Genomic DNA, 22,514 nt, shown 5'->3' with positions numbered 1-22,514 from the left:
GTGGAAAATTGTATCCTTAATGATGGAAAACATTTTCCTTTACAGAAGGGAAGCCACATTTTCCTCCCTCCATCTTACCTCTTTTTTTATTCTTCTCGAACTTTTCTTGTATGCAATCAAAAATAGGAAAACTAATTTGCAATTGTGCTTTTCTTTGAAATTATGTTTTCCATGAAAACTAATTTTTTATAAACGATAATATAACAATAGACTAATGAGCACCCACTACCCGGGAGCGACAATACCAGCAATATAAAAGATTATTTATTTATTATTTTTTTTTAAAAAAAATAAGTAAATAGGAAAAAAAACAGAAAGGGGGGTAAAAACCATTAAAAGCCATGAAACCACTTACTACACTTCCCGGCTTCCCGCGAAATCCCTAAAATCCACTCAAGAGTAGCCAATCATCAGAAAACCGGTCAAGACAAAGTATACTAAGCTAGTCGACCATGAAACCCATGAGCCAACCATCGGAAAACCACCAAACCTAAGCTACCATTACTAAGCGAATATCTTGAGGACAATATGGGATCCCATGTGTAGCGAAATCAAGTGCAATGCTCAGATTTATCTCCCTTGAATTGTAAGCTTCTGTAGATAAGCTGAATTTGGATGTTTGGGGGTTGAAGATGATGACGCAAATTGTTTGTCGGTGATAGTTATTGTTGATGTTACTAGTGTAATTGTAAATTGTTATTCTGCTATTGTTGATTTGTATACTGTTATTATGGATTTGTTTACAATTGTTGGATATTTGATATGAGTTTATATGTTTTCGATTATATGGAATGTGGGTTTGCTTTAAATGTTATTGTTTTAACAAAATTATTTTTAGTTTCTAAGTATACTATTATTTTTTAAAAAGAGAGTATTTTTTATAGCGTAGTAATTAATGTATAAGCTTTTGCGTGAAATTATATTTTTGCCCTAGGTATCGTCGCTCCCGTGTAGCGGACTAGCGGGCTATCACGGCTTTATAACAATACGGGGATATCGACATATAAATGAGTCAACGACCATTGTCACTGTGGCTCTTAAACCCCATCACAAGCCTTTAAACCCTGCGCCAAAACTTCAAACTTTTACTCATTCTCTCTCCTCTGAAGAAAATCAAAGGTGCAATAATGGAGGAGAGTACCAAATCCAGCAATAAATCAATCAGAAATGAAGAATGGAAAGCTGAACAATCAATCGCTGGAAATTCTGAAGCACTCCAAGCTCTTCGTGAACTCATCGCTTTTCCTCTTCTATACTCTTCTCATGCTCAACTCCTTGGTCTCAAAGTATTTGTCTCTCTTTCTTTCTAAATTATATTTCAGATAATTTTGTATGTTTTTTGTAATTTTTGATTATATTTCAGTGGCGTCGCGGCTTGTTGCTCTTCGGTCCTCCGGGCACCGGTAAGGTGAGTCAATCTAACCCCCTTTTCCCCCAATTGATTGAATTCTTTTTTGCGGTTTTGCCCGAATTTTGATTTTGGTGTGTGATGTCTAAAAATTGGAAATTTGATTATTGTGAAAGTTGTGTGTATCATTTTCTTGGTAATGGGAGTTAAATTAAGATTGTTATGGAAAGAGGGCATAGAAATTATTTGAATGTATTGATATAATTACGTCGAAAGTCTTGTTTTGAGGGGATTTTTAAATGAATTGCGAGTAGCTGATATATTCATTGGTGTTGTCACCTAAGCAAATGATATGGTGGTGGAAGTCTTTTTATGGGGGGGGGGGGTTGGCATAGTTCTATTTTGGAATTGAGGAACCCTAACCTAAGAAGTGCATGATTCTAGTGGAAATAAAAAAAATGTTGCTTAGGCTTTTTTTGGGAAAATGATTTTCCATAGAAAAGAAAACATGATTGTAAAAATAGTTTTCCTTCCTTAAAAGAAAATTAATAGAGGAAGAGGAAATTGGAAGTGTAAAGGAGAAGATGGATGGGAGGAGAGGAAAGGGATGCTAGGAGTAGGGAGGCAATTGTAGCATTGCTTCCTTTCATAAGAAAAATGTTTTCCATTTTTGGGAAAACTATTTTTTGCCTTTGGGAAAGTTGTTTTCCACCCTTTATAGATAAACTATAAAAAATGAGAAAAGTATTTTCTAAAAAATGCTTTCCGTTGAAAAAAGCAGAGCCTTAGTGAAAGATAAATGAAAAAGATTTGAGGTCATTGGGTTTGACCAACTGGTAGGGGAAGGTTATTTAGAGATTTTGATGTAGCTGCATCCATAGATGTTCTTGCTTAAGTGATCTATTACTAGTATAGTAGTATAGGCTAGCGATCATTTTTCAAATTTATTCTGAAGCTCTAATCAAGCGATCAACTTCATTTATATATTTGGCTACTGATGTGTTTCGTTTGCATTGCCAGACAAGCTTGGTACGTGCAGTGGTCAAGGAATGTGATGCCAAGCTAATCGTTATTAGGTAGTGAAAGTGTGTTCTCTCGTGTTTATTCATAAAATGGGTTCTAATTTGCTCTTGTTTTTGTTGCAGTCCACATACTGTTCATAGAGCTCATGTTGGAGAAAGTGAGAGAGTCCTTCGCGACGCTTTCTCAGAAGCGTCATCTCATGCAAAGTCAGGCAAGCCTTCGGTCATTTTTATTGATGAGATTGATGCTCTCTGTCCACGTCGTGCTTCCAGGTATGAAAGAATACACTTCTGATAAACTTAAATCTAGCTTGTAGCATTTCAGCTAGTATTGATACTTATTACATATATTTTTCCCTAAATAAGTTCTCTTTTCTAATAGATAAAAATAATAGAGGATTAAAATGAGAGACATGTGAGCCTCTAGCTCCTCTATCTTTATGCTACTTGATTTCAATGTGAGTAATTATTTTAATTCTGGAAAGCTGGATAACAATATGCAAATGAAAAGCCTACATTGATTTATGTTACCAAAATAATAGTCTTTCTTCTACGTCTTGTAGCTGCGTAGCGGGAATATCTGTTTGAATTCTGCTTTTCTGTGGATAATTGAAAGGTTTATTGATAGGACATATACAGTGTTATTAAAAATACTGATGTGATGTGATTAACATACTGAATTTAAAGATAGCATTTAGCATTTAAACTTTAGAGTCATGTCTGTGCTGTGGTTGCTCAGAGTGATATTTTTATTTTGCTGCAAACTTTGATTATTATCCAATAAATAACTAAATGCAGAAGAGAGCAAGATACTCGATTGGCCTCCCAACTATTTACACTTATGGATTCAAATGGACCCACATCAACTACACCTCAGTTTGTTGTTGTAGCATCAACTAACAGGTTGTTCCTTACTCTGATATCTATACTATCATGCAGTGTATTTACATCTTCCTATATGCTAATTTTTATTTCCTTGCTCCACCATTACAGTCTTCTTCTTGGCAAGTAGCTAAAACTGTCCAAATATTGATTGCAAATAATCTCTTTGATCATTCTGGTGTTGGGATCATTGCTTAAGATTATATTGCTGGGTGGAGATTATATACTGAATAATATCGCAATAATTACAATTCCTTCTTTCAAGGGATACTATGTTCAGAGCTTTGGTTGTCATATTACAAACTGGAATGCAGTACAAACATATATTTGTCCAATCTCTTGCACATATTCTAAAGTCTCTTCTTCCTAGTTAATTTTCTCGGTCATAGTGTCATACTGTCATATGATCTGGCAAATTCTGGGGTATTATCTCCTGTCATATATTAGCTCAAGTGCTCAACCAATACGGTACATTTGTTATAACTGTAGTTTGTTTGAACTCTATGAAACATAATATTATGCTGTATGTTGCCACATATATAGCTCAGTACGGATGTTGTTTGTCTATCACTCTATCTTATAGCTAAATATTATTATTATCTCCTCCATATGGAGTTGGATTGTAGTTTGCACCTTGTATTTGTTAGGCAACTATTTTTGGAAACACAAAAGAAGCTGATGAGAACCTTATGATGGATTATGTTGGCTTGGATATTTTTTTTTTCTTGTGTCTGTGTAGATTACATGTTATATTGATCTTGGAAATCTGTTTTTACTGATGTGGTTTACAACTTGATTTTTAATGATATTCATGATGATGATGGAGCTGTAGTAAGATGAACACCATCATCATCAGGGTCTTTTTTACTTTTGCATTTCAGTTAATTCACATATACTTACTAATTCTAAGTTGCTAATATCTAAAGGATTGATGCTATTGATCCAGCACTGAGAAGATCAGGACGATTTGATGCTGAAATTGAGGTGACAACCCCTAATGAGTATGAGCGCCTTCAAATATTGATGGTAAGCTATGATAAGGACCTCCTATCCTTCCTGTCTACATTTGCTAGATCAATAGACAGTTGACTTTCTATAGCAACCACTTCTTTGGATGTTTTGGCCACAGCTGTTGTTTATGCAGGTTTTTTTTTTTTTTTTCCTTGTTTTTGGCAGTTGTATACCAGGAAGCTTCCACTTGATCCCAGTACTGACTTACAAGCAATAGCTGCGTCATGTAATGGATATGTCGGGGCTGATTTGGAAGCTTTATGTCGTGAGGCGGCCATGTCTGCTGTGCAGAGATCAAAAGCTATTGTGGAAAATGATGATATGTGGTGCATCACAATGGATGATTGGAAGCTTGCAAGATCTATAGTTGGTCCAAGCATAACAAGAGGTGTCACGGTAGAAATCCCTAAGGTGTCCTGGGATGATATCGGGGGACTAAATGAGCTGAAGGTCGGTATACTCGATGAACTTTTACTTTCTTCTTGGCAGGAAATTTTTATTGTGTTTAGAGGTGGATTGAATATAACACGGTATGGGGAAGCAAGGGATGTAGAAGAAGCACAAATTTAGTTTAAGCTAATTTAATTACGAGTTTACGACATTGGAACAGATTTTACTGAGGAAAAAATATGTTGGACAAATTTACTTGAGCTAAAGGCAATCTAATCGATCTTAGCCTTTCCTGTAGTTATTGCTGTTAATGAGCTTCTGCGTATTTGTTTAGGCAATTTAGATCATATAAGAGGATGCTACTCTTAGGAAAATACCATACTAATATACCAAATCCATTGATCAAACAAACATCAAGTTATGAAGGTCTCTTGCTTACATCTGGTTTCTATATTTTGAATCAACATTTTGTGATAGAATACAAGAGACATGAGAACTGTAAATGAAAGCTATATGCAGACATAAAGGGTCTTAGAATGGTGGATAGACAAGATAAAGTTTCCCTTTAAACTAAATGATAATTTAAGATTTCAAGCTACTTTTGCATGATAATATCTGGATAGTATTAGGCCTGATGACTTCTCGGAATATGTTGGCATCAAAAGAGATTTTTATAGTGCTAGGAAGATCAGTAACTGCTAGCTTGACTTTAATATTGGGATGGATGCTATCAGGAAATTATTAGGTTAGATTTTGTTGGATTTCCTTGTAGTTTCTTACTCTCTTTTGGTGATGCTGCATTGCAGAAGAAGCTTCGGCAGGCAGTGGAGTGGCCTATTAAACATGCTGGTGCTTTTTCAAGGATGGGTGTGTCTCCCATTCGAGGGATTCTTCTGCATGGACCTCCTGGATGCTCGAAAACCACCCTTGCTAAAGCTGCAGCTCATGCAGCACAAGCTTCTTTTTTCTCCTTGAGGTATGGTTATCTTCAATATGCCAATTCTCAGTTGTAAGTTGTTATGCGATACCATTTGTCAGACAGCTACCTAGAGCATTTCTCCTTTATATAATTTCACATTTCTTGAGTACAAATTGCAAACTTCTAAATTGATGTTGAACATTTATACTATAACAGGTTCTCATTTATATAATTGTTTCACATAGTGGTGCAGAGCTATATTCAATGTATGTTGGTGAGGGTGAGGCTTTGTTGCGGAACACGTTTCGGAGAGCACGGCTAGCAGCACCTAGCATTTTATTCTTTGATGAAGCTGATGTCATTGCTGCAAGGAGGTTGTTATACTGTCTCTTTTGGCCTGAGGGTTTGCTTAAAATTTGTGTCTACTTATTGCATTGTCAGCATCCACTATATATAGAACCAGGAGTATCTACTATACATGACATTCATTCTCTTGTCAATTTAGCTGACTCTATTTAGCATAAAAAGAAAGATTTGCCCTTCTCATTTTATAACTTTACATATGGCATCCCTCTCCCCTTGTAATGAATTCCATACAGAGTTAAGGAACCTAGTTGTTTTATTCAATCTTCAAATAATAACTCAGTATATGTGAAAAAGCTTTACTTGTGACAATTGCCTCTGACACCATTTATTTGGTAGGCAGTGATATATTGTATGTGTTGTTCTTCACAAGTTCCAATTATCATCCATCACCACTTATGAGGTGGAATTGAGAATTTATGAAAGAAAATAGTTGTCTTGGAAGGACAGGCGTAATGGACATTGACATGGAGCTTCCCTTACATATTTTCATGTACCATTATTTATGTTTATTTCTGCCTACCATACGGGTCATAGGTTCCATCCTTTCTGTTTTAGGGTCAATTTCCGTAATGAGCTACAAGTGTAAAACAATGCAGGTCCATTAATAAGAGGATTTTTAAGGTTAACTTCTGGGGCCATCTTCTTTCTCTTTGTTTATCTAAATGATGCAGCGCAGTTACTAACTACAAATTGCCATCTGAAGTTCTGAACATGTTTACATGTGATGTATTTATTTTTTATTTTTATTTCTTTGGTGATTGAAAGAACATTTTGTAAGGATATTTGCCTTGATCTTCTTATCTTACTGTGTTGCCTAGTGCAAACTAAATAAAATTAATTATACTGTAACTCTTAAAGAAGTAATAGCTAAGTTCTGGACTCTTTCTGTTTTGATGGACGACTCTTATTCTCTCCTGACAATAATCGCCTTTTAAAATGTGATTTGGCCCTTGGAAAATGTTGGTACATGTGTTAGTGTCTTTGTGACATTGTATCAGCTTATTAAGAACTTAAGTGTGGTTTAATATTAACCTTTAGAATTTTTTTTATGATGATTCATTTCCAGGGGTGGGGGTTCAAGTGGCAATATATCCGTTGGAGAGAGGCTTCTGTCAACATTGCTGACTGAAATGGATGGTTTGGAGCTGGCAAAAGTATGCTATGATCTTGAATTATTTTAATATGTGCATTAACTGCTTACAACTCAGCAAAGTTCATTCCAGCACTTGTTTCCTTGCAAGCATGTTCACTTAATGTTTTCTTGTATATTGTTCATTTCTTCTGACCTTTTGACTTGATGAAATTTCCATTTTATCTTGTCAGGGAATACTTGTATTGGCTGCCACAAATCGACCTCATGCAATTGATCCTGCACTTATGCGTCCAGGGCGATTTGATTTGGTAAATATATTTTGTCAGACAGCTCCATATTAGCTAATTTCTAGACAGATTATACCACTTGAGTAATTCATTTATAATACTTCGTATAACAAGTCCTACAAAATTAAAAGGGTTTCTGTGTAAATAAAAAAAAAAAAAAAAAAATAGGGGTCAGACTTTCGCTGAGATGAAGAGATCCGCATGGAAGGAAGGGGGAGGGGGGGGGGGGTGAGATTTTTTATTTTCATCTCCACTTCTCAAATGAACAAAGTCTTGGTTATAACCATGAATTTGTGTGGAGGGTTTTTACTTGTAAGGGAAAACATCGCCTACTTTTAGTATAATTTTTTTTTTTGGGGTGTATCAGAGCTGGTCTTAACATGGAAATACACTAGTCACTACTAGAGAAGTGACTGGAAAATGATAGTCAAGTCTTGGCTATATCCATGAATTTGTTGTTGATTACTTAATGTGAGTATAGAAACTGTGGGGCATGGGTAGTATGTGCAATTGCAGAATTTGTGAGCTAATATTATTTTCCAGATGCCTGAAACAAATTGGTAAGTTATGTGTATAAAAATCAGCTTTACATTGCATCAATTCTTTCTTCAGCTCATTACTCAATTAGCCAAACTTTCAAATGGCCTAATTGATAGATTGTGAGAAGGCCCTCTGAACAAAGTTAAATGTCCCATTCAATTTGGATATACATTTGCAGTGTCTCCAAATTGGATTTGTAATTGTAGATAGAACATCTTTCACTTAGAAACTGGAACTTAAATTTATTTCTCAATTTGTAGAATTTTATGTTCGTTTCTCCTGAATTTTTCTGCTGTCCAGGTACTCTATGTACCACCTCCAGATTTGGAAGGTCGATATGAGATATTACGTGTGCATACAAGAAATATGAAACTAGGAGCTGATGTCAATCTTCAACAAATAGCAGATGGCACTGATCTATTTACAGGTGCTGAGCTGGAGGGCCTTTGTAGAGAAGCTGGAATTGTAGCGTTGAGGGAGGATATATCTGCAACCATTGTGAGTGATCGACATTTCCAGAGAGTGAAGAATTCCCTAAAACCTGCATTAACAAGGAAAGAAATTGATTCATACTCCAGATTCACGAAAAGTTCAGCTTTGCAATTGCACCAAGTTCAGTCCAGCACTGAAAATACCAACAAAAGCTCAGGAAAAAACTATGTTCCTGTTTCTATTAGTACAATCACAATTAGTGTTGTAAGCTTGTTGGTAGTTGCTGCTGCAAAGTATTTTCCCTGGAGTACAGACCGAAGTCTGCCTAAAACAACAGCTTCTTGAAAACTATAGCATCATACGATGTATCTTACACCATTACCTTCAAATCTGAAGGCTGATAAAATCTTCAAATCTATTTGCAGCCTTTTTTACCCTGTTCTCTTTCTAACTCATAAAAATTCCATAGTAATACATGTGTTTTATTGTTTATAAAAGGATCGAGATCCATTGGAAGATGTCGATTTCATCAGTTACCTAATCTCGCATACTAATGAACTAATTAGTAATTACATCTACATAGATACTACGTAAGTGTTTTGTATTTGTCTCTACCCTTCCCTACCTATAGCAATCTTCTTTCCTCTATACTAGCGCTTTTGTCTACAACATTCAGTTGTAGTGAACTGTATGCCTTTCATTTTTAAACACAGGGAAGTCTTGTAATAGCAATAGCGTTAGTTGCGATATAACTTCGCACTTTTTACCTCATTTATGTCATTTATTGCTTAAGTTTGCATGATTTTGCTTATTATTGAACAATATTGTTGTGTTTACATGCTATTAAAGTATGTAAACTTTGGCCAAGTGCGAATTTATCAAGTATAAGTTCAGTTTATTGAGTATGCATGTTGAGAAGCAAGCAATTTACGGCAATACAAAACACAAAAGTTTGAATAATTTTGAAAAATTACGGATTTTGGGTTAAGTTTCGAGGACGAAACTTCTTTTAAGAGGGGTAGATTGTAATCCTCCATATTTTTGAGTAAATTATAATTATATTTATTTATTACGTATACGAATACTTTATTTCGATTTTATTATATAAATTAGTTAAATTAATAAGCACTATTTTAATTAAAAATTCTCTTCTTACTTACTAACCATATTTTTGACAATGGTGTTATTAAATAGTAGCCCAATTTCAAGTGATCTAAGCCTACCTCTTTTAACCATCCAATTGTGGCCCAAATAGATGTTTTAATTCCATTAAGATTAAAAACCTTTTTAGCCAATTGTTATTTAAAAAGCCTTGCACCTTATTTTCCCTTCTTTTACTCACGTATAAACCTTTCTCCTCCCAAAATATTACTGCTACTACTCTCTTGTTTCACGCATTCAACCAAGAAAAAAAAATCGCTACTGTGCTGTTGCCGCCGCCGACAGCCTACCACCGGCGCCCACCGCTACTCCGGCGACCATCGCACCTCACCCACGACCTCCAGTTCGCACCCCTTCTCTCTCCTTCCTTCTTTCCTTCCTCTTTGTTAGATTATTTCAAGTTATAATCTTTATTAAGTTTTTGTTTTGAATTGTTATTTTTATGGTTTAATGATGTTTAATTATCCTAAAAGATTATAAATTTATAAGTTTTATCATGTTTAATTTATGCATTATAATTTCAGATTTATTTAGTTAAGAAAATTAGGGTTTAAAAATTGATTTTCATGGTTTTAGGGCCTAAAAACGTGTTGCTAAAGTTATTTAAATAAAGCATGATTATATTGTAATTCTACTATGATAATTGATGATGTTAAATTCAAAAACAAATTATCAGTTTTTCGTAATCAACTTTGATCTCCGTTCTTAATTATTTTTTTATCACGTTTTAATCACGTTTAGATTCTAACTCGTCCAATTTTTACAAAATAAATAGTGTTTTTCTCGTGGCCAAATTCAGCCTCTAAATATGGTTTGGAGCAGTTTTTGATTTTTAACATAGGTTTAATGTTTAAAATAAATTTTCAGATTTTTATAAAGCTCTAAGCTTGCTGTAAATTCATGAATAAGTATGTAATTTAAGGTTTTTGTGTAGGAAACATAAAGAACTATATAAAGGCTTTTAATTCTAGTAAAAAGGAAGGTTTTAAAGCGTTGTTCAATTGAATTTTGAAGGTTTGATTGAGTTTTTATGAAACTAATTGAATTTTAATTATATATTTCAAGTTTAGATTGTTGTATTCATACATTCTACTATTAAATTAAATTTTCAGATTTTTAATCTTGGTTTTAAAGGTTTTAAATCATGGTTTTATGATGGGTTTTTAGGTTTTTAACATACTAACCTACTATATAATGATTATTTCAAGTAGAGATGTTTATGAGATTGTTTTATAATCTTAAACTAAATTTCCAGATTATAATCCTTACTTTAAAGTTGCTGGAATTTTATGTTATAAGCTATATTTTCATGATTTTAACATATAAACTTATAGTTGAACTATTAAATTATTAACTTTGGCTATTGGGAACAATTTAAAAGCATTATTTCAATGGTTTAAGGGGTTTTAAAGTAAGTTAGTATTGCTGTAAATTATATTGCTTGGGTATTGATTGAATTATTTTTGTTTGGTTTAGGAGAGGACTTTGATGAAGGCGATTTTTAGTCCCTAAAGTGGCCAACCAACTCGTTTACTCAAGGTACGTAGAAGAACACGAAAACCTTGACTTTAGAAGCATGTTTAAGGATTTGGAAAACCTTAGAGTCATGTTAGGGAAACTTGTAGATTGGTTGAAATTGTTTGGTAGTGAGTTTGATTGATGATTAATGTGATGATTGGTTGATTCATGTATGAGAAATGCGTATTAATTTTTCTTGTAAGTATTATGTATGCAATAACTTGCAAGGTGAGCTTAGAGACAAAGGTACAAGAATATATGGAATGAATTATTATATTACTCTTTTACGATTATTGAAATGGAATTAGTAAAGGAAGATTTAAAGTCTTATGAGACAAGGTTGAGGATTGAGTTGCCTTATGCACTTAAGGTGTTTATACATCGAGGTAGTTAAAATAATAATATTGTTTGTAACTAATAAATCAAGAATTGAATTAGAAATTTGAATTGTTTGAATGATTGATGTATGATTGGTTGTATTGTTTTGCATTGAGTCATCACCAAGTTTAAACTTGTAAATCACGTAAAATGTAAGATACATGAGCAATAAAACTCTGGATTTGTGCACATCTAGAGTATTGACAATCAGGGGGGGTTGGGGTTCACGGGGTATTAGCCGTGTACTTTTTAGAGGCCGTCTAATCTACGAGTCTCTTGTTTTCAAATATTTTTTAAAACTATTAGGAGTTAGATGAGATCTCATACTAGCTATGGCCACGGAGTCGCGTCCGTCTGCCATTAGATGTTTATTGATGTTTCCGAAAGGAGGCATGGGGTTTTTCTTTTATTGATGTTCCGAAATGGAGCATGGGGAGACAACTTTGTCTATTGCTTAATTTAATCAATGAATGTAATGAAATGAATTATTGTTAGAAGTTTTAGTAATGTTAACAGTTGAAGCGTGTGTTTGAGTCAATAATTAAATTGTGTGTGCTGATTGGTTTTTAGTAACATTTTAGGGATTCTTTGTTATAATTCGTAGTTTGAATGTACTCAGCGTTGCTGATTGCGTGCTTTTGTGCGTCTCTTTCCTGGTCATGGCCTTTGCCTTTTCAATGACCCTGTAATGATCCAATTTTTACACTTGTAATATTGGGGAGTAGATTAATCACAGGTTTGTACATAATCAGAACTTGCATCAAGGTGGTGGGATTTTGAGTGGAGTGTTGGATGTTTCAACAGTATATTTCATCTCATAAGTTTGGATTTAATTAAACTTTGGTTTGATTTATTTACTACTTTTATTGGGTTTTGAATAAGGGCCTTAGTGGTTATGACTTGTAAAACTAAATTTGGTTTTGAAATTTATTATCAACTGAGTTAGTTTTTCTGCTGCCAAGTTCTAAACTAGCCTTAACGTTTGAACACGTGGCGGTAGCACGTTAGTAATTCTCTTGCAAATTGTTAAAGGTATTTACAGGTTTTTAAGAGAGAATTGTTGGGGTGTTACATTAGTGCTTCTATTTTTTCTTTTTCACACCGATTATGACTTGTGAGGTTGAGTTTGACAGTTTCCTCGATGTAAAAAAACACAAAGACAAAGGGTTGATCTTTGAATAGGAAAAAGAGTGGATCTGCAAGGTCCCAAATGAATTGGCCCGACAGGCATTTTACCAGAGGTTTTTATTGTATCAATCTCCCGTTGTGCGAATACAAGAACTAAAGTTGGGATTAGGGGTACAAATGTTGTGAAACTTCTAGACAATGCAAATAGAGGACTGAGGGGATCTATCGCTGGTACTAGTCATAGTGATTTGGGTATTTTTACCCTAGCCACGTGGACCAAAAAGAGCTTGACACGTGTCACCCTAGGAAGAGTCCAAAATGGACCTACCACCATGAAGACCACTGGATGGCCTACACCAACCTCATGTGTCTACAGGGGTTGGATGATGTCGCATGGTGTAGATGCTTCCCAGCTACACTGAAGGGCATTGCCCAATAGTGGTTCGACAACCTAGGTGCATAAACAATTTCAGGACGCTTGCGTTCCTATTCGCATATAACTTTTTCATGAACATACTTGCCAATAAGACAAGCATCGACTTGGGCACGATTGTTCAGGGAGACAGATAGGGGCTCTGTTCATATGTCAGACGGTTCAATCTGCTGAGAATCCAAATCCAAGGACTGTCTGACGAAGTTGCTTTTACAGACTTTTTGAAGGGTCTGAAGGATGGGTCGATTTTTAAGTTTGACCTTATCCAGAAGAAAATCTTCACTTTTTAGAAGGCGCTGAGGGAGGCAGAAGCCTATGTGCAAGCGATTGAGCTCTGCTCCTCCATCGGACTCAAAGAAGTATGACAAACAAAAAGGAGTCGGCAAGATCAGCCAGCTCAAAAAGCTGAAGAGAGAAAGAAGAGAAAAGAGGTTTGGGCGGTTGATGACCCTGATGAGACGTTAAAAAAGAAAAGGAAAGAGTTTAAACCGTACGTCCCCAGGTATAAGTTTAACAAAGACTGGGTGGTACTTGAGAGGCCCTCGGCGATGAAAGGTCCGGCAAAAAACCAGAACAAGGACAAGTATTTTCACTTCCATGAGGACTGTTATAGCCTCAAGCGGTTGCTGAATAGATTGGCTGATAAAGGTGTGCTGAAATCTTACATTCTCAAATCCAAGGTGACCTTGAAGATGGACCCTACGTAGCCGTCTAAAAAGTTAGCAAAGGCTGATAGTGGTTCGGACACAGATCCGGACATGATCTACAATTGCAAACGACTTTGCCTCCGGCGGTCCACCTATTAGAGGCACTAAGGACCATGTTAGATAGATGAATTTCAGCTCAGTCGATTAGGGTCAGACATCTGCCGACACTTTTCTTGAGTTCGTAATCTCTGAGAAGGACCACGACGAAGTCCACCGGCCGCATGACGACCGAATAGTCATCAAATGCAAGGTGGCTAACCAAAGGGTTGGCCAGATCCTTGTTGATACCAACAGTTCGTCTGACATCATGTTGTATGTCAAAGCTAAAGTACAAGCCAGGCAGCCTGCACAAGGTAACTCACCCCTTAGTTGGTTTTAGTGGTGGAGTTGTGTACCCAGTTGGTCGCATTGGTCTACCCATCCGGCTGGGAGAGAAGGGAGAGGGGCGCCACATGGTCGTTCGGTTCTTGGTCTAGAAAAGCTGATTGTCTATAATCATATCCTCGGCCATCCGACTCCGAACAAATCCAAGGCCGTCATTATTCCCTCCCTCATGCTGCTAAAATTTGAGAAGGATGACGGCTTTGTTGGCTCCTTGAATGGAGATCAGAAGACGGCTCAGGAGTGCTATCTCTCAAACATCAAGCCTATGGCAGTTGGCCGGGGACGTGGAGCCAATAAACCTTGACGATGTCAAGGAACCTGAGTCTGCCCCACCAGTAGGCGGCAAAAAGAGAAAGGCCGACCAGCCAGTGATTGTCAAGAAAAAGAAGCAATAGCAATCACTGACCGGGGAATGGTTAGATGAACTCTGTCCCCAGCCGGCTGGTGAACATATTAACATCGTTCTAGATGACACACGTTCGGAACGAACTGTAAAGGTGGGGACAGTTGCTTTTGCAAAGTTAGGGGCAGGTATGCACAATCTGTTGAAGGAATTCAAGGACATTTTTGTTGGATAATTTAGAGTGTATGAGAGAATTAGGATCATTTGATTTATTTCAAATGATCTAGGGTCGCTGCTTAGCGCGCCCGCGCTGAGGTCGCGCGTGTGTCGCTGCTTAGCACGCCCGCGCTAAGATCGCGCATAAACCGCAGACTATTTTGGATCCAAAAGTGATTTTGAGAAATCAAAATGGCGCGCCCGCGCGTCATGCTGCTGGCGCATAAACCGCGTACCCTTCTAGATTCAGAAGCAAAAATAGGTTGTAGAGGGACGCGCCCGCGTCGGTCTTGGTGCGCCCGTGCGGTGTTGGGTGGCGCGCCCGCGCCTCCTCGGTTTTTAGCCCGTTGTGTGCGGTTATTTTCTCTATTTTAAAATTTCTTTCGTTTTATCGAAGAATATATAGTTTCCAGAGACTGATTTTCTTCCCAATAGTATTCTCTACATTTTTCTCTCAATCTTCTTGCAAACTTTTGTGAGAAAAACTCTTGAAATTTAGCCTTCATAGTGAATTATTCATTGTATTTCGGTTCTAGTACTAAGAACGAAATTTGTTGTCAATTGTATCTCAAAGAGGATTTTCGGTTTAACCCAAGAACCGTGTGGGGGAAATAAACCACTTTAGGAAAGTGTATACACGTCTTTGACAGTGTATCAAGGAACTAGTCTTACGGGACATCGGGATTCTCATGTTCATGTTGGTTGTTCTTGGCTTGGAGGAAAAGCAATTTTGATCAACTTCACCTTAGTGTAGTCTTTGTAAATTTCAGTATTTTCTTAGAGTTTTATTATACTTGATTGAAATACATTGTGTTGTATTTGATATTTACAATTATTTTGTAATCATATATTTTAGGTTTTGTTCCCACACATTTTTATTAGTGTTTTCTTAGTGAAATCACTGTAAATCCTAACAATTTTTGCCTTTGAAGTAGAAGAGATTGATGCTTGGCATCAGCCCGGATCTTGCTGTCCACAAACTTGTCGTTGACCCAATGAAGAAGCCTATCAGGCAAAAGAAAAGAAATCACGGTGAGGAGAGAAGTCAGGCGGCAGTCACCGAGATTGAGAAGCTGTTAGACGTCGGGTTCATTCGACAATGTCACTTCCTAGATTGGGACCTGGCGCATGTGTGTTGACTACACAGATCTTGTGAAAAAGCCGAATAGGACCTGACACATGTGTGTTGACTACACTGATCTGAACAAGGCATGTCCTCCAAAGGACAGTTGTCCGCTTCCAAAGATCGACAGTCTGGTCGACTCTACAATCGGACATGCCATGATGAACTCTATGGATGCCTATTCAAGCTTTCACCAGATACTCCTGTGGAAGAAAGATCAAGAGAAGACGACATTCGTCACTGATCAGGGGTAATTATGTTATACTGTGATGTCGTTTGGCTTGAAAAATGCGCCTGCTACTTTCCAACGAATGATTAATACGGTCTTCATTAATCAAATTGGTAGGAATGTAAAGGCGTACATTGATGATATGATAGTGAAGTTCAAGCTACAGGCGGATCATCTTGCTGACCTTCGAGAAACCTTCACCACACTCAGGCGGCACGAGGTCATGCTCAATCCCAAGAAGTGTGTTTTTGATTGATTAAAGGGGGATAGAGGCAATCCCAAAGAAGATACAGATGGTCATTGACATGAAGTCACCTCGCACTGTTAGAGAAGTTCAGAAGTTAACCGGTTGTCTGGCGGCTTTGGGGAGATTCTTCAGTCGGTCAGGTGATAAGTGCCTCTATTTTTTCCAAGCAATCAGAAAGAAGACCGTGTTTGAATGGGGAGATGATGCTGAGGCGGCATTCCAGAAATTAAAAGAACATTTGTACTCCTTGCCAAGGATTTTAAGCCCTTTGCCCAAGGAGACGCTCTACATGTACCTGGCCGTCTCAAATCATGCTCTCAGTACTGTTCTCAGTACTGTTCTCCTTGCTGAGAAAGACGACAACCACCTTCCGGTCTATTTCGTTAGCCATGCTCTTCAAAATGTAGAACTCCGGTACTCAATGGTTGAGAAATTTGGTCTCGCCCTATTCATGGCGGTTAAGAAGTTAAAACCATACTTCTTAGCACATCCGGTGGTGGTCTATACAGACCAACCCCTCAAGCGGCCAATGACAACTTTAGAGTTATTCGGCCGAATGCTCAAATGGGCTATCGAAATGCAGAGCCTTGAAATCACTTTTGAACCAAGGAAAGCAGTGAAAAGTCTGGCGTTCGCCAACTTCATTGTTGAAATGACACGGCCGGTTAAGCCGGAAAATCTTGATCAAGTTTGGAAAGTGTATGTAAACGGGAGCTCTACCATGAACGGTTGTGGTGTAGGAATTATATGTCAGTCTCCTGAAGAGGACAAATATGAATATGCACTATAATTCAAGTTTCAAGCCTTAAACAACAAAGTCGAGTATGAAGCTATGCTAGCCGATATACGCATGTGTAAGGCGGTAGGGGCTAAGAAAATTGACGCCTGCTTTGATTCACAATTGGTTATTAGCCAATACCATGGTGACTATGAGGCCACCCATCCGGCTATGATCAAATACTTGCAGGTGATTAAGAGACACTTGATGAATTCCACTTAAGTCAAGTGCCTCGGTCAGAAAACAATCAGGGGGATGCTCAGCCCAAAACTGGCATCATTGATACACCTTGGTCAATCTTTAAAGAAGTGATGGAAAAACGAAGTATCGTTGAAAATCCCTTTGGAATACTTGACCGAAGTTCAAACTGGATGGACGGCATCCGGGCCTATCTGTTAGACGACACTTTACTAGATACATTCCAGAAATGGTTGCAATGAAAAAATGTGTGACCAACTTCGAGATTTGCAATGGAGAACTTTTCAAAAAAGGCTTTATGTTACCTATTTTGAAATGCATCACTCCAGAAAGGTTCTCATTCATATAATTATTTCGCATAGTGGTGTCGTCAGAATACCTCTCAGCCAGCAGAGCCAAGATGGTGTCGAAGTTGAGGGTCTCGACCCCTCGGTCAGAGTCCCTTTCAACAAGGGAGACGACTTTGAGCATGTTCTTTGCGAACTGCTGAATATCCGGCCTCTGGCTAAAATCTACACAATCAAAATCCCTTAAGTAGCTGACATAATCTATACCAACAGACCGAGAGCCGCCTAAGCTACTAGTCGTCTACTGATATGACTAAACCCTACAAGGGTAAGACAAGGGGTTAAAGGCAGAGATACCTTTGGCAATATCAGCCTCCTGCTCTATGGGGCGCTTGCTCCCACGTGCTGTTGCTGAGCCAGTAGCAGCGGTGGGTGGCTGGCCACCCTTCGACGCCTTCTGGGCGTCCGACTTCTTTAATGCTTCTAGGGAGGCTGGAGACTTGCCTGTAGTAGAGGGATGAGATTCGTTCTTTGCCTGAGCAAACGGGCGGGGCTTATGTGCCACGTGCTTCCTAGACTTGCCAAGAGCTTTGAAGTCGTAAACTGTCTTCTTTTGCAGCTTCTGACTTGGTTGATGGAGCACGGGCGGCTTGTTCAGGCCCTCCTGTAAAAAACAACCCAAGTATGTTAGTAGCAGGCAGATTAAGCAAGTAAGCGGATTAAGCAATTCTTATACTAAGAATGAACATAAGAGGCATTCTTACGTGGGCCAGCTGATCCTTCTTGAACTCATCCGCCTTCCGCTTATTTATTTGGCGGTAGTAGGTGGCAGAGTTGGCGGCAGGCTTCTTAGAGGTAGACAGGTGTTCCATTACTTTGGCCTTTGGTTGTGCAACACAAAGCCGAATGTTAGTAACACAAAACAAGAAGAGAGGCATGATGTCATGACAAAAAAAAAAAATTGCAGTTAAAAACCCATTCAATCGTCTACCTCTAAGCTTCTCGGTATTAAGGCCGCAAGTAGCCAAGTAGGTTCCATCAGCTAGCCATTCAAAGTTGGGAATGTAGTTGTGGGGGACTATTTCTTTTCATTTCTTCCCCTCCACAGGCCGGGTAGTGACCTTGAAAAGACCCGTCTCAAGGATCTGGTCCCAGCTACTCTAACTAAAGTAGATAGGGAAGTAGGGTCGAATCTACAGGGAAACAATGTTCTTTTATTCCTAATCAATTATTATAATCTAAATTATCAAGTAACCAATTTGTATTGTGGGAATTAAACTAACAATTAAACTAAGCAAATTAAATAAGGGAATAATCAATAATAAAAGGTCTCGGGTATAGGTTCACCAATAAATAATACTCCAAGGTAAAACACAACAATCAATCATCAATGCATGAATTAATCAGATTATAAAGGGCTTTCGCTACGTATTATAATCACAAAATTAATCTACCGGTATTAAATCGCATCTCTTGAATCTTGACCTAACCATTTATAGATTAACATGCCTATTGAAACTAAACCTAAACATTAATTCTCATCTCGAATCAATATTGCATAACTCATACAATTAAACCTGGCCAAATCTAATTGCATAGTATTTAAATCAATCAATAGGAAATCAATCAATCATCAATAATCAACAATAATAAATTACCCCTTCGTATTATTTATGGATCCCCACAACCCTAGAAATAAACTACTCGCACATAATTAAATCTAAATTAAACAAAGCATTTAAATTAAGCATAAGGATTAACAAGAACAAGAAATTAAAGAAAATAACGATAAAAAAACTTAAAGAAAACAATAATGTAATCAAACTAAAAGAAATCAACTAATATTCTTGCATGAAGACGAAATTGACGAAAAGCGAACAAAATAAGCTGCCTAAAAGAAAACAAAACAAAACTACCTTAGTTTTGTATAAAACCACCTTTTTAAAACTTCTTGTTGTAAAAAACCACCTTTTAAAAAAATGTTGTGAAAAACCATCTTGTTTAAAAATTTTGTTGCAAAATAACACCACTTGCCGGAAAGTTGTCGTTGACCATTAAATTCCGGCGTTGACCCAGTCACACGCGAAGCACGTGACTTTTAATTACCCAATTTTATTTTATTTTTCCATTTATTCTTCAAAGAAATTCAAAGAATAAATGTAAAAAATAAAAAAATAAAAATAAAAAAATTGGGTAATTAAAAGTCAATGCCGAAATTTAATGGTCAAAGGCAATTTTCCGGCAAGTGGTGTTATTTTGCAACAAAATTTTTAAACGAGGTGGTCTTTCACAACATTTTTTTTAAAAGGTGGTTTTTTACAAAAACAAGTTTTAAAAAGGTGGTTTTATACAAAATTTCCTTAGTTTTAATGAAAAGCTGCTGTAAAACTAAAACCTACGGACTACCCCCCTACCCCCATTACGTACTACCACTATTTATAAAAAAAAAAAAAAAAAAAAAAATCCTAAGCTAAATAAGTCCACCGACTAAATAGAGGTCTAATGGGCTTTACAACAAAGCCCACTAATGAAGCAAAGAACATGCAGGCTTAAACTCGCCCAGCTGACTTCTTTGTGAAATTGGACCTTTCCACTTGGGCTTATAACTGAAGCTGCGTTTTGATCCGTGGCCTTATTACTTGGTCCATAATTTCCTTCTTCTTGATATCCAAGTATTGAACTTGTAATAAAATTAGTATTCCAAACGAACCGAGCCCTTAATCACCGAACCAAATTTAATTAGCTCAATCTTGGGCTTCGTATATACGGTCATAAAATACGATCCGACTCCAATATCGTTGTAGTGGCCAATAAGCTCGGGAATTATCATAATTTTGCAAATTCCTACAAAATAATACCAACTCTACAAAAACACTAGAAACGTATATTAGTAATAAAAATAGCTCCGTAGAGCTCAAATAAACACAATTATGACCATTGGGACGGGGAATAAATATATATAAAATAGACTTATCAGCAGGTGGCGAAGACTATGCTTCGGAGCCTTCAGTCTCCTTATTTGATGAAGACGACCCTGATCTAGCTTCAAAGCCGCCTGAACTATCATTTGAACGGGGTGACCCGTGGACAGAGCCAGAGGTACTGCTCCCCGACTCCTCCCCAACTCTCTTAAAATGGAGTCGCCTGGTGTACTTGTAGAGCTGGGCGGGTGGTCAAAGACCTTACTAACTGGCACCCTAAACTCCTAAAGGAGCCGTCCTCATTTTGCTATTTGGACGTTTTCTTCGTTCCGACCATAGTGTCCTGCACAGACACAGAGACGGTCGAATCGGGGATGTTCGAGGGGTGGAGTCCAAGAAAGGGCATCCGACACTCCTAGTCCTAGACTCAGCCGTCACAGGTGACCGGCTGATCGTTATTCTAGGCCGTGTCGTGTGTGTTTGTGAAACCATTTTCAAAAGCAAAGAAAAACAAACACATGCGGTAAATAAATAGAAAGGAGAGAGAAAAACAACCGGTTACCTTTTAAATGAAGGTATTGTCTCTCTCAAATGCGGTAAAATTTCAAAGGCAATTCCGAAATTTACTCCAAAAGGTGAACAGTTAAAATACTTGTCACCATTGCATACGTGACAAATGTCACAGGCGCCACGTGGCGCGCCATGTCGCCTCTGTGAGGGGCAAATGATTTGGGTATTTTTACCCAACGATGTGGACTAATAAGAGCGTGACACATGTCACCCTAGGAAGAGTCCAAAGTGAACCTACCCAGACATGACACGTGGCAAGCAAATAGTAAAGGAAAGGCGGCCTTCAAGGCCCATTTCCCGAGGCGCCGTAAAATGGCGCAGCCCACCAAATCTAGGTCAAGTGACCTACATAAGGGCACTATTCCCAATGCCCTATAAATAGGGACATTTACCCCATTTTGGAGACACATTCATTTATTACATAATTTATTTTTCTCTTACCACAGAGAAATCACTTGATCTCGGGATCCGAGAAGATCTACTTACATTCCGCATTCTACTCTCCGTACATGTACTAACTTGATCGTTGGAGGCGGAACTCCGAACATGTAATACCCCTTATTTTTATACGTATTTTAAATTAAATAAGTATTTCTTAAAGTATTTAAATAATTCGAAATGAATTATTTATGGTATTTCATTAATTTAAAAAGAATTATTTTAATTAAAAGTTTATTTTTAATTATTTAACATTCTTGAAAATATATTATTTCATGATTTGGAAATTTTGGGGCATATTATTTTATAAAAGGAAATTTTAAAGTCAATGGTATTTAAGGAAAGTCAAGATACTAGTTTGAATAGAGGAATTTACCCAAAAAAAAAAAAACAAAAAAAAAAAAGGAGAAGGGATCATTAAGGGTAGAAAGGGGAATTTAAGTAGGAAGGTCTAGAGAGGGGGTATAAATACCCATCACATGGGCAAATTGAACGTTGCCCAAGGTGGAGAATACCCATAGGTAACTTTCTCTTTCTCTCTCTCTCCTCTTATTTTCTCTCTTTTTCTCTTATTTTCCCCCTTCCCTTTATTTTCTTCGCACCACACGCCGGCCACCACCACACGCCTCCAACCACCGCCGCAGCCACCAGCGAACGTCGGCGACAGCAGTGGCACCACCAGCAGGCGCGCGGTAACAGCCTTGCTGTGGTGTCGTGGCTTTTGGTGTTTGAACAAAAAAAAAATTCTTTTTTGTTTTTAATCCTAACCTAGCTCTGATTTAATATTGATTTTGAGTTTTGTGATGAACTTTATGATGTTTTATTTTAAGTATGATGTATTTTAGATTTGGTTTTGAATTAAAAAGCCCCAAATTACAAACCCTAGGTTACTAAGTTTATGTATATTGATGAAAATTGTTTATGGGTGATTTAAATTATTGAAATAGGTGTTTTAAAACATAATTACAGCAATTTAAGATGATTTAATAAAGCTGGAATTTTTGTATATAAGCTACAATTAAGTTTCTTGAAAGGATTTTTAATTACCCATTAATTGGGAATAAAAGTAAGGGTTTTAAATTAAATTTCAGCTTTATTTTGGAGGGTTTATGAGTGATTTAAAGAGTGTATATATTGTTGGAAATTTATATTGAATAGGTATTAA

General features: G+C 37.2%; 2 protein-coding genes across 2 annotated transcripts in view; both read left to right on the top strand.

Annotated features, from left to right (window-relative positions):
* Positions 1–171: 171 nt before the first annotated feature.
* On the top strand, positions 172–8,826 carry LOC110686107 (cell division control protein 48 homolog B-like). Its single transcript, XM_021862693.1, has 13 exons — positions 172–586; positions 935–1,286; positions 1,364–1,408; positions 2,369–2,424; positions 2,494–2,643; positions 3,169–3,273; positions 4,179–4,278; positions 4,429–4,713; positions 5,460–5,629; positions 5,818–5,946; positions 7,005–7,092; positions 7,262–7,339; positions 8,159–8,826. The coding sequence occupies exons 2-13, from the start codon at positions 1,128–1,130 to the stop codon at positions 8,633–8,635; spliced, it is 1,842 nt and encodes a 613-aa protein (XP_021718385.1). The 5' UTR covers positions 172–586; positions 935–1,127; the 3' UTR covers positions 8,636–8,826.
* Positions 8,827–9,538: 712 nt separating this feature from the next.
* The window catches only part of LOC110686106 (pre-mRNA-splicing factor ATP-dependent RNA helicase DEAH10-like), a 32,423-nt gene continuing 19,447 nt past the window's right edge, over positions 9,539–22,514 (top strand). The window contains exons 1-2 of the mRNA XM_021862691.1: positions 9,539–9,794; positions 10,928–10,990. The gene's annotated coding sequence lies outside the window, so the exon portion shown is untranslated. The remainder of the gene's footprint in view (positions 9,795–10,927; positions 10,991–22,514) is intronic.

Source organism: Chenopodium quinoa, unplaced genomic scaffold (genome assembly GCF_001683475.1).
Source record: "Chenopodium quinoa cultivar QQ74 unplaced genomic scaffold, ASM168347v1, whole genome shotgun sequence".
NCBI lineage: Eukaryota > Viridiplantae > Streptophyta > Magnoliopsida > Caryophyllales > Amaranthaceae > Chenopodium > Chenopodium quinoa.
This window is presented reverse-complemented; position numbering and strand designations above follow the sequence as displayed.